This window comes from Telopea speciosissima, chromosome 5, assembly GCF_018873765.1.
Source record: "Telopea speciosissima isolate NSW1024214 ecotype Mountain lineage chromosome 5, Tspe_v1, whole genome shotgun sequence".
NCBI lineage: Eukaryota > Viridiplantae > Streptophyta > Magnoliopsida > Proteales > Proteaceae > Telopea > Telopea speciosissima.
In genome coordinates, this window is record NC_057920.1 from 52,540,603 (window position 1) to 52,553,588 (window position 12,986).

The following is a 12,986-nucleotide window of genomic DNA, read 5'->3' on the forward strand; positions in this document are numbered from 1 at the left end:
TGTCAATAATGGAGGAAGAGGCTTGCTTGCGCCGAGCTTGACGGGGAGGAGGAGGAGGAGCTTCAGTAGCACTGGTAGGAATGGCCATTTTCTTCAAAGTAGAAGTATCAATGGCAGTAGGATTTATGGAGGGAACTTCGTCAGAGAGATTAACTTCAAAGTTCTTGAAGATAATAGTCAAGAGATGACTATAGGGGAGGCTAGCCTTGAAATCTCGTTTAGCAGCCAATTCCATTGTCTTCATAATCACATAGGGAAGACAGATTTGATGGGTGTTGGCGATGCACCTAATGAGATAGGCTTGAAAACGAGTAACTGCATCTCTATGTCCACCAAGAGGAAGAATATTATAGGTGAGAATCAGATTCACAACTCTAGGGATATTACCAAGATGAATAGCGGTAAGTCCCTTTGTTTCACTTAAATAGTTCTTGAAGATAGCTCCATAAACTTCATCAACATTCATAAATCCTTCAGGGGAGGTCTTGGTGCGGAGATACTTGTGGTCTCCAGAGTCATCAGCCCCAATCATATGGGCAAGTTCCACAGTGTCAAAAGAAATGTATTTGCCCTTAACTAGGGAGGTGATGGTATAGTCACCTTCAACACCAGTAACCTTGAGATTGCAATAGAAGAGTTGAACAAGCCTAGTGTAGGCCTTCTCTTGGGGGTAGAGAATGGAATCCCAACCTAACATCTCAAAGAAAGTATTTATCTTACAAGGAAGAATGGTATTGAGTTCGGTAACACTTACTAGGCTTTCTCGAATGAGTTTCTGTAGTTGGAATTCCTTCCACCAAATCGATGCCTCTTTGGAGATGAATAAACTTCCATCATATTGATCCTTCTTTGAAGCAACCGCCTTTCTCTTCTTTGAGGGTTCTCCTTTGGAAGGCATAGAGAGCAAGGGCTTTGGAGAAATAGGGATTCGAAGAGATTGGGAAGAGAAGAGAAAAACTTAGAGATTTAATGGTGAGAGTGAGATTGGATCACCAATAGAGCAACGAACTTCAAGGGTTTTGGAAGATTCTGCCCAAGAAACTCAAAAAAGGGTTTTTGGAGAGGAGAGACAGAAGTTTGGGCGAGTTTGGAATAAGCCAAAAGACCCATGGATTGGGTTAAAAAACAATCTGTCCACGATGGGCTCTCTCTGCATTTCGTCCCCCCCACAATTGTGGGCTCCTCTAAAGAAGCCTCCTGCCCTGCTGGCCTCCTGGATAATGAAGCTTTGCTTTGGGAAGATGCATCGTGGGAAACTTCCTTGGCTCTCGTCCTCCTTTCTTCCTGGTGAAGCAATCTCTCTCCAAGCAGTGGCGTCCTCAAGGAACTTTGGACACTTACTTGCTGGACAACAGATTCTTTATCTTCAAGTTCTCCTCTTCTCTTCATAAGAATCGAGCTCTGGAAGGAGGACTTTGGCTTGTAGGGAAGAAGCCTGTTTTCTTACGTCAGTGGCATCGCCAGCTTCAGCTCCGGTGGCTGGATTCTTCCACCATTCCTCTTTGGGTGTCTCTCCCTGGATTGCCTTTGCACTTTTGCTGCACCGACAGGCTAAGCACCATTGGTTCGGTCCTTGGTAAGCCTCTGTTTACTGATGTGAGGACCAGGCGCAAGGATCGGCTTGCCTGTGCGAGACTCTACATAGAGGTGTCTGCTGCTGAAGATCTGCCTTCCTTTATCAAAGTGAACGAAGGTGATGGCTTTTTCTTTGAGCAAGAAGTTCACTATGATTGGAAGCCCCCTCAGTGTTCTGTTTGTAAGGTCTTCGGCCATGATTTTCATCTCTGCTCCCCGCTTGCCAAGCCAGGGGATCTCCTTGCTGATCCTGCTCCTTCTTTTGCTGCTGCTCCTTCGCGTCAAGTTGAGAAGGTGGGCTCTGATAAGCCTGCAACCAGATCGCCCTCTCGCGGCAGTGCGAGAGCTAGGAACCGGCACCGGAAAAAGATTTGGACGGAAAGGGTTCCCGCTGCTCCCCCCCAGGACCTGTCGTAGTCTTCTCTGCAATCCTGGAACGACGATCAGAATCGCTTCAGTCTTTTGGCGCCTTCTGATGATGATGACCCTCTCACTTGTCCCGAGACTATCCATTTTGATGTTTGTCCTAGAAGTCGATCTCACATGTCTGAAAAAAGCTTGGAAGTTCCTCCCATTCTCGGCTCTGGAAGTCTTGACGCTGCTCCCAGCTTTTTGGCTCTGTTGTCCTCTCTGCTGGCATCCTCTTTGCCCCGTGATGGCTGTGCCTCGAGGTCTGAGTTAAATACTGGGACTACTCTTAACCCCTTGGTCAGCGATGAACCTATTGGAAGTCAGCCTCTGAGTCCCTCGTTTCCTTTGGTGGACCCCTCCTTGCCTAGTCAGCTTCTCAATCCCTCCATTCCATTTTCTGACCCTTCTACCCCTGGGTCGGGTATTTCCACTTCTCCCTCTTTACCCATCCTCGCATCTGGGTCGGGTACTTCCACTTCCACCCACCTTTGGCCAGCCAGCTTAACCCGCCTGCGTCTTTGTCTTCTTCGCCCGAGACATGTCTTTCTGCTTCCATTTGGGTTTCCACCAAACCTCGTCATGGTCCCTCATCCTTGGCTACCTCTCCTCTGGAGAGCTCTTATTGTCGTCACCACCACAGCGTCACTAGGTCCAAATCAGTTTTGTCTCGCCTGGTTGGCCCTTTGTTGCCCCTACCCCCTTCCCCCAAATGATGCAGGGCCTCTTTTGGAACACGCGAGGCCTGAATGCTGCCTCGAAGCAAGTTGCTGTTCGCTCTCGCATCAAGTCTTCTAGTTCTTGTTTTTGTTGCCTTCTTGAAACTCACATTAAAGAGCCAAACTCCTCTTCTATCCTCAGTTCCATCGCTCCTGGATGGGCCTCCCTCTCCAATTACGCTCACTACCCAAATGGCCGTATTTGGATTTTATGGGATCCTAAAATTCTCTCCATCACCTCTCTTGCTGCTTCCTCCCAATTCCTTCAACTGTCTATTGCTGATTGCTTGGGCCATTTTACTTGTCTTTTCTCTGTTATTTATGCCTCCAATTGCCCTTCTCAGAGATCTTCTTTATGGACTGACCTTTCCTCTCTGGCTATCAATGTTGGTTCTCAGCCGTGGGGCCTTGCTGGGGATTTCAATGTTATCAGGTATAGCTCTGAAAAGCAGGGTGGTGAGAATGTGGATTTGGAAGCTATGGCCGCCTTCAATGATTGTCTCGAGGGCATTAGTGTGAAAGACCTCAGAAGGTCTGGCTTTCCCTTCACCTGGAGTAATAAGAGAGCTGGTTCCAACAGGATTGCCTACAAGCTTGATCGTGTGCTAGTAAATGAAGAATGGTTAGCAAGCTTCCCTTCATCTCATGCCATCTTTGACAACCCGGATATATCTGATCACTCCCCCATCTCCCTATCCATTCAGCCCTCCATCTCCTTTGGCCCCAAACCCTTTAAGTTTTTTGACATGTGGACCTCTCACCCTACCTTTTTGCCCCTTATCAAAGAAGCTTGGGATAGGCCGGTTCATGCCTTCTCCTCCCCTCTCATTGCTGTTTCAAGGAAGCTCAAAAATGTCAAAGCAGCTCTTAAGGATTGGAATATCAACACTTTTGGTAATATTTCTCTTCAGGCTGCAGAGTGCAAAGATAGGCTTGCTTCCATTCAGTCTCGGCTTCAGTCTGACATTCTAAATGGCCAGCTTGTTGAAGAAGAGAAGGCTATTTCTTTGGAGCTCTCCTCCATCTTAGCCAGTGAAGAAAGCTTTCTTAAGCAAAAGTCTAGAATCAAATGGTTGGAGCTAGGAGATTCCAATACAGCCTTCTTCCATCGCTCTGTGAAAGCTAGAGTGAATGCTAACTCCATCACTCAGCTTTCTCGCCTGGATGGTTCCATGGCTAGCACTGTGAAGGATATCAAAGATTTGGCAGTTCAGCATTTTGATTCTAATTTTGGGTGTCCTCAAGGAGCTGCTGGTTGCCTTCCTAGTCCTCTGCTCAACAAGTTCATTTCTCCGGATTATCATGACTCTCTGTGTTCTATTCTTAAAGAAGAAGAGATTGTGGCTGCTATTCATTCCCTTAAGGTGAATGGAGCTCCAGGGCCTGATGGTTTCAGCATGGGTTTCTTCTTAGCTACTTGGTACATAATCAAGCAGGATCTCATCTCTGCCATTGAGAGCTTCTTCTTCAATCCCAGCTAGATCAAAGGTGTCAACCATACGTTCCTTTGTCTCATTCCCAAAAAGGAAGGAGCCTTTGCTATGAATGATTTCAGGCCTATTGCCCTCTGCAACCTTCTTTACAAGTTCATTGCAAGGATCCTGGCTAGAAGGATCAAGAGTGTGGTTGACTTGGTGGTTAGCAACAACCAATCGGCCTTTATTCCGGGGAGAAACATTTCTGATAATATTCTTCTTTGCAATGACATAGTCAGAGGTTTTGACAGGAAAAGCCATGCTCCTGCTATTTTGCTCAAGATAGACATCCACAACACTTTTGATTCGTTGAGGTGGGATTTCATTGCCCAAGTCATGAGCAAAATGGGGTTTCCTATGCCCTTTGTTCACTGGATCAGCTGCTGCATCTCTTCTCCTAAGTTCTCTGTTCTAGTCAATGGCAGCCCGGCTGGCTTCTTTGGTGCTACTGTGGGGATTCGGCAAGGGTCCCCTCTCTCTCCTTACTTATTCACCTTGGCAATGGAAGTTCTCTCCAGGAAAATCCAGATTAGTACTGATTAGCACCTCATCTCTCCCATGCCCAAGTGTAAAGCTCTTAAGCTTACCCACCTAGCTTTTGTTGATGATTTGATGATCTTCTCCAAGGCTGGTTTGGGCTCGCTTGATACTATCATGTCCTGTCTTCAGCTCTTCAGAGACCTCTCTGGCCTTCGCATCAACCCCTCCAAGTCTTTGCTCTTCTTTGCTGGAGTTTCTGAGCATGACAAAAGGGCTTTCCTTGACAAGTCTGGGTTTCCTGAGGGCAAGCTTCCTGTCAAGTATTTGGGCCTCCCCTTGATCCCTACAAGGTTCTCGGCTCACCATTGCACTCCAATGCTGGACCTTATCAGAAAAAGGCTCCAACTGTGGAAAGGCAAGCTCCTATCCTATGCAGGCAGATTGGTTCTTATAAGATCAGTCTTGGAGGCTTCATACATATATTGGTCTGGTGTCTATGGTTTGCCCCATTCTGCCATCAAATCTCTGGAATCTCACCTAGCCTGTTCCTCTGGAAGGGTAATGATTCCTCGAGATTTCTTCGCCCTCTCAGTTGGGCTGCTGTTTGCCTCCCTAAGGAGGAAGGTGGGTTAGGCATCAGGAGAATCAAAGATGTCAACTCCGCGGGTATTATCAAGCTTATCTGGAAGATTGTCTCAAAGAAGAAAAGCATATGGGTTGATTGGGTGTATTCAGGCCTTCTTCGGAATGATTCTCTTTGGACTGTCTCTACCTCTTCGGATGCCTCATGGGTTTGGCGCAATATTCTTGATCGTAGGCATGTTTCTCTTCAAGCTATTTGCACTCAGATTGGAGATGGGCTCTCCTCCTACCTTTGGTTGGATCACTGGCATCCAAAAGGAATCCTGCTGCCCTTGGTTACTCCTAGAACTATTTATGCCGCTGGCTTTCATAGGCTCTCTTTGGTTGCTGAAGTCATGGATCACAACGACTGGGCTCCTCCCACCCCCTCCTCCTCTCTTGATCTTGTTTGGACTGATCTCCACTCCATTACAAGAAGGCCGATGGCTAGAGGAGACCTTGTCACTTGGTCCAATGGCAGCTCCTTCTCCTCCAAAGCAGCTTGGAATCTCATCCGTATAAATGGCTCCAAGGTTCCTTGGAGGAAGCTCCTTTGGTTCAAGCACCACATTCCTAGGCATTGCTTCACAGCCTGGCGAGTCTTCACCAAATGCCTTCCCACGCAGGATTTTCTCTGCAGCCGCCATATCTCTGCTCCTTCTGCTTGCTACCTATGCTGGAACAGTGATGAAGACCTCAATCATCTCTTCTTTGAATGCCCTTTGGCTGCTGCAATTTGGAAAGGCATTCTCAAGAAATGGTGGCCTGCGCGAAGAAGAATTCTGCCCTTTGCTAGAGAGTGGATTTGGATCGATATGACTTTTGCAGGCTCCTCTATTTGTGGCTCTGTGGGCAAGATGGCTTTTTGTGTAGCCATTAATCATATTTGGATGGAGCACAATATTAGGAAATGGACCTCCAAATCTCGACCTTACCGTATGATTTGGGATTCCATCTCCTTTGAAATTAATGCAAAGTTAGCAATAGCTCCTCTCTGCTTTTGTACAGACTCCCCAAGGAACATGCTTATTGTTGATTCCTGGGGGCTCTCAAATGTTTTTTTTGCTGCTACTGCCCCTTAGCCATTGCTTTGGCTGGCGGTTCTTCGTCTTTTTCTTTTCCCCCTGTCCCTTCGGAGCTCTTGTTTTTCTTCTTCTCTCTTTGGTAATATATTATTTTATTCACCCAAAAAAAAATATCAAGGCTCAATAGGAATATGGAATCCACAAGAAGTTGTATATATGCAGAATACACAGCAGAACTGGCAGCCAGTAAAATAGCTATCGAGAAGCACAAAACAGGGGGTAAAACAGGTTTTGACTAAAAATCAGAATAACATCACCTGATATAGATATTGAAGGTCAAAACCTGTAGTCCTTCAGGAGCAGCAATAGGAGAACTCAAAAGGTCTCAAAACTCTGATCGAGTGACAGATATATGCAGCAGAATAGAACCCTCCAGGTTGGAGCAGTACATCTGGTGGAATAAAGAGAACCAGAATTGAAAAATCCAAAAAAAAAAAAAAAAACTTGCACAAGAAGATATCCTTCACTCGATCCTTAAAACATCAGTTAGCCGTTGTAGGGAATGTATGCAGAATCAATCCTTACATAGTACATGATCTTCAGACATAGTATGTGATAGCAGTACAGTCCTAGTTTGCTTGCGTAATCATCAACTAGGACATCATGTAGATAGGCAGCATAGGCTGCTGCAGCCAACAAGAAGAAGGAGGACTTCGAACTTTATCAAACCAGAATCGTAGAAAGAACAACCTGGATTTAATCAAAGTTCTGATACCATGTAACAAAGTAAAAGGAAAAACTGATCAAAAGAAGAAGATGAAGAAGAGAGAAGATGAGAGAAGAGCCTGCTAGAGATGGAGCAGTCTCGATTGTGAGAGCTGCTCCTCTCACACAGGGAATATATTAAATAATCTTTCTAAATATGTTTCCTAAATTAAGGAATCAGAATTACATCAAATAACTGAAATAAGGAAAGTAAATAAAAACAAAATAAGACTACAGCTGGCCTATTCTAACTATATGGACTGGCTAGCTGTATCCATGACTCATGTACTCCCACGGTACATTAAGTCATGGACCCCCATACAACATTTAACAATATAAATAAAATTATTATAGCTGAGATGAGGATGTTGAGATGGATGAGTGGTAACAGTAGAAAAGATAAAATATGGAATGACCAAATTGGTGGTAAATGAGGTTTAGCTCTACATGGTAAGTTGAGAGAGAGTTGGTTGAGATGATAAGAGCATATGCAATGAACAACTCTGAATGCACCGATAAGGAGAAGTGATGTGATTCAGATTAGAGGAGCTAAAAGAGCAGAGGGCTGAGCAAAAATGAATTTGGCAGTATTTATGAGAAAAGACATGAATGGATTAGGGTTGACAACAAGTATGGTTTGAAATTTGAATAGAATTGAACGTGAAACACAATCCATGTGCCTGACCCCATTTAGTTGGATAAGGTTTAGTTGAGTTGAGTTGTTAAATAGAGCTTAAGCTGTATTATCTTCTCCATTTTATTTATTGCTGAAAACTTGTAGTCTTGTACGGCTGTGTGATGTTATATCGTGTTTTATTAATTGTTAGTTTATTCTATTATATCAATTTCATTTATGTAAATTTTTTATACATTAGTGTGATTCAACTACCATTTAGATTCTTTTTTAGGCTTTTAGAACTCTAATTGGATTGGCTTACTTTTAATGCCAGTATCAAATAAGTTTTGTGAATTATTTTATATGTACATGGTATAAGAGTGTTCAAATAAATTACACCTATTTGTTTGAAAAACAACTCACTTAGCATCCCTCAGGCACACACCTTGCCTTGTGTGGTTGTGCACTTGTGCCTTGCGCCTCAAAGTTCCAAGAAGGCCTTTGTGCTTTGAGCAAGGTTTGAAAACTCGGGTCTCGGTGCCAACTCGGACCCTTGAAAAACTGAGTCGAGTTGAGATCTCGGCGAGATCTTGCCGAGTTGGTGCACTTTTTTTTTTCTCGACTCGAAGCCTCATCTCGGTGGGTTTTAGACCTAGTTTGGGTATGAAACTTGGTATTCAGCCTATTTTAGGCCATTTAAACACAATGGCACTATCAGATTTTGCAAAAACAAAGTCCAAATAGGAGTTTCACTTAGTGGGAATGCAGGACAGACACTTATGCTAGGAACCAGAACAGACACAGGGCAAACACACTTATTTATGCCTAATATCATTTATGTAAATGCTTTTGTATTTGTATTTCATTTAAGATATTATTCATAAATAAGCAAATACCCCCTATTTGAATCCAATAAAAATAGTTAAAAAATCAAATTCCAGAAAGAAAAAAAGTCAACCCCCCAGTTCAAGAACAAAAACTAGATTTTCGGCGGTAGGTGCAATTTTCAACTTTCTAATGCTGGGGTTTTTCTCAAATCTAAAAATTCCATAAATCTTATTATGGTAAAACATTGCTAAAAACCAAAAATGCGGTAAAATATTCATTTGTTTTGATGTCCAAAAAACTATTTTCATTCAGAGCGATTTTGACAGCATTCGCGCACTCTGAATTAAGTTTGACCGGTACATAACTCTTTCAATATAAATCAGATTTTAGCAATCTTGGACTTGTTGGAAGCTTTTGTTCTTGAACTGGGGGGTTGACCTTTTTTTCTTTTTGGAATTTAATTTTTTAACTATTTTTATGGGATTCAAATAGGGGGGTATTTGCTGATTTATGAATAATATCTTAAGTAAATGAAATACAAATACCATTTACTAAAATGATATTAGGCATAAATAAGTGTCTGTCTTGTCTGTCTTGGTTCCTGGCATAGATAGGTGTCTGTATACCAAGATTTTCCAGCAAGATCTCAAGATCTGGCACTCATATAAAGGACCTAGATGGGCATTCTCCTATGTCAAACCGAGATCTCTCCGAGATCTCGACCGTGATCAGAGATCTCGGAGAGATATTGTACTTTTATGACTCGACCCCCATCTCGTCTCGGGATTTCAAAAAACCGAGAAACTCGGCGAGATCTCAGCGAGATCTCGCAAGTTCTCGAACTATGGCTTTGAGTGCACTTTATGCCTTTCACAACTTTGTGTTTATGAAAGGCTAAAGGTGATAAGGACATCACTCAAGGATTTATGCAGCCACATGTTAATGTAGTCCTAGAATAGGAAATAATCCTACTAGGAGCCAGGTAGAATCAAGCTCTGGTTAAGCCTGCTGTTTAGGGCTGATTAGGGGCTGTTTTAGGGCAAAATTAGGGTTTAGGATGGGAATTTGAGAATGGGGTTTATAGGGTTTTAATCTGCAGGTTTAGAGGGTCATTATGATATAAAAATATCTGGATTTGGTTAGGTTTCAAAATTCTGCAGATTTAAGGTTAGGGTTTCGGGTTTTTAAAATTAGAAAAATAGCCAAAACTAGGGTTTACAGTAGGATTCTGGGGCAGGGGTTAAGGTCGAGTGTTAGAGAGACTAGGGGGAAGGGTCGGCTGCAGCAGGAAGGTTTTCTGATGCCTGAATAGGTCTGGACTGAAATTAGGGTTTCTTAGGTTTATAGTGATTAATGGGGAGTTAGGGTTTAGAGTGATGGAAAGGGGCAGCAACTGAGATCGAGTATAGGCAGGGGTGTGATGGAGCTATGGTCTGAATCTGATTGAATTCAGATGGGTGATGAGTATTAAAAATAACCTAGATGATCTAGGGTTTAAGGGAAATCGATTGGGAGGGAGAATGAATGGAAAAACAGAAATTAAAGAGCAAACTTTCTACTAGATTCCACTGGCAGCAGCTTGATTGAAGAAGGATGAAGCCACCTTTGAATGAGAGACCCTCCCAGCCATCACGGCGTAAGGAGTCGCAGGATTCCACCCACCCTTCCACCTTGATGTACCCACAAGGATGCAAACACTCTTGAAGAGCAAGGAGCAGCAGCAGCAGCCGGCCAGCAGCAGAAAACAGGGTTTTTTTTCAAATTTCAATTGTGGGGGAGCCTCCCACGATCTCTTGTATTTATAGTAAGGCCATAGGCCAATTCCTACTACAAATTAAATACCTCTCGTTCACAAAAATGTGGAAGGGAGAGGTTTAAGTCTAATTAATTACTTAAAACAGTGTAATGACTTAACTACCCCTACTAACTTAAAAATAAAAGAATTTAACTTAGAACAATTAACTTAAGTGAAGATTCCATACTAGCCAATAGGATATAAGAACCTATTAGCTAATAGGAACACTTCACTTAAATTAGACCAATTGAACCAATTGGATGCAACCAATTTAAGCCGGTTCAATCTAAAAAACAGAATAATAACTAAGTATGGAAAAATAGAAATCCTAGCCTACGGCTCCCTATTTAAACCCTAAGTTCAGGGTTTCTTCTTCTTCTTCTTCCTTCTTGGAGCTGCATCACATGTCTCTCCATTATGGATAAATGACCATCATTATGTGTAGTTCTTTTTATTATTTTGTTGTATTTTTATTTGGGTCCAGAATTGTTGTATACTAATGTTGTAAGGGAGTTATTGCTGGAGAAGTACTTATCAAGGAGTAGTTATTGCTGGAAAAGTAGTTATTAGGTTCTTTTTTTCTCTTTGGGGTTTAAAAAGACTGTATTTGGAGATTGAAGATACGCAAGCAAGCAAGGAAAGAATGAAAGCATGAGTGATTCTATGCAATTCAAGATCGTGTGAAGCCAAGATGCTGTGAAGCCAAGATGGAGTGAATCCAAGATGGTGTGAAGCCAAGATGATCTTCTTTTGTCTCTACCTTCTTCTTCACTTTACCTATTTAATTATCATATTTCTCCCAACCCCATTTTCATTTCTTAAGTCCCTTCCATTATTTCTTCCAATTACAGCAGCCTGTAAACCCCAATAAACCATACTTGTTTGGCTGGAATAGGACTGATTGTGATGAAAAATGTGGTTTCCCAAACCTGTCCCACATTAAAAGGTTCATGGATTTCTGTATGTTTGTCTGCTGATTAACTGTTGATATGACATTTTTGTTTTTTGATAGGTAGGCCCCAAGGAGAGTTGAACTCATGAACTGTTGATATGGCGTTAATACCCTGTTATATATTGAATGTGAACATTCAGTAGCTAGGTCATGAAACTTATTAGCTGCTACTCTGAGGGCCTAGATCCTCAAACTACATTTCTGGACATTTTTACTTGTTTATAGTGTTGAGCCTTGAAAATTCATGGAGAATGTAGTATCAATTTGATTTAATCATGGATATATTGAACCATGAGTTTATTTATTTAAATGTTGTTTAAAGTTTCATTGTCTTTATAATGTTCTAGTTATAGCAAATAGTTGTATAGAAACATGACTTTTTCTGGTCTCATGATTATTTCAGGTTTGTTGGTATTTATGGGAGTATAAACATGTAGTACTTTACTGATTGTTTCCCGCTTCCTGCACGGAGATTCATTTTAATTTGGAGAAATATAAATTTCTATAAAATATATGGTAACTCTCTTGGTTGATTGCAGTTTCGAGAGACTCTAATTCGCTTGGGACCATTCTATATCAAGGCAAGTAACCTCCTCTTTCCTTGCAAAACTAGAAACAATTAGCTGATAGCAAATTATTCATGTTTCACTCCATCTGTATCGGATGTGTACTTTTCAGTATATATCCCAAGGAATATCCCACATGGCAGCTTTAATAAGATCTTTATGTTTTAGCAATTTAACCTTTAGTAGTAAAATTAAGCCCAAATTCCATGTGTGGCAAATCCCAGCCCTGAAAATACAAAAAAAGCTTCAGTGACTGCTACTTATCTTCGAAAGGGGGAAAAATATCATTGGCTGGTTTTACATTCAGAAAGGTCATATACATGTTGGGCCATACACTGACATGAAGAGAAATTGCATAAGTGGCCAATGTAGAGCTAGGTTCAGGATTTTAGTTTCGAGCCTGGTTTTGACCAGGCGCAAAACTCAAATATTTCGATTGAAACTGAAATTTCGGTCGGAATCTGTACAATTTCAGCTGCAAGTTTCGGTGAAGGGTTTTGAGGCCCAAATGGCCAAATAAGGTCCCAAATTTTCTAGGAAATCCTATTTTAGGTCTTTTAAACATATTAGAACCCTTAGATTTAAAAAATATATCCAAAATGTTAGTTTGACCTTGGACCCTAGTGTGGTAGTATATATGGCATCTATAAACCCAATGTTTACACACCTAAGGATCTAAAATTAGGATCTAAAATTAAATGCAGTATTCAAAAGAAAACTGGACTCAAACTTTTCTAGCGCCATATCACGACTTAATCTTTTGCCAGGCCAATCATACCGTTACTTAGCACTCCCATAGTGTACTAAGTCAGCCTTACTACACCTTGAAGGACTCAGGAAGAGAGCTTGAGAAAGAACTCAAGGGAGTTTGGGAGAATGAGAGTTGTATTGCACTACAATGCTTGACTACAAGTCTAGAATGCTTGGTTGGATGCCTTTGCCAAATGAGGCAACACCTATTTATAGGCATCCAAGGTTACAAAGGATGGCTTAGATTGTTACAAGTGTCCTCCATAGAACTTTCAAGTCAAGGAGACTATATGCTTCTCACCTCCTTAGTCGAGGACTCTAGAATCTCCCTACTTCCTTAGCTATGTACAAGTAACCTCTAGATACTTCCTTGCTTCTAATGACTTCTCTAGAAATTTCTTAGACTCCCCC

The 12,986-nt window shown here is 42.0% G+C and overlaps 1 protein-coding gene across 2 annotated transcripts in view; it reads left to right on the forward strand.

Moving 5' to 3' along the window:
- The window catches only part of LOC122662058 (uncharacterized protein slr1919), a 161,087-nt gene that overhangs the window by 45,959 nt on the left and 102,142 nt on the right, over positions 1-12,986 (forward strand). For both annotated transcript variants that reach the window (XM_043857616.1, XM_043857615.1), the window contains exon 4: positions 11,799-11,840. In XM_043857616.1, the coding sequence (XP_043713551.1) occupies positions 11,799-11,840 (42 nt within the window). The remainder of the gene's footprint in view (positions 1-11,798; positions 11,841-12,986) is intronic.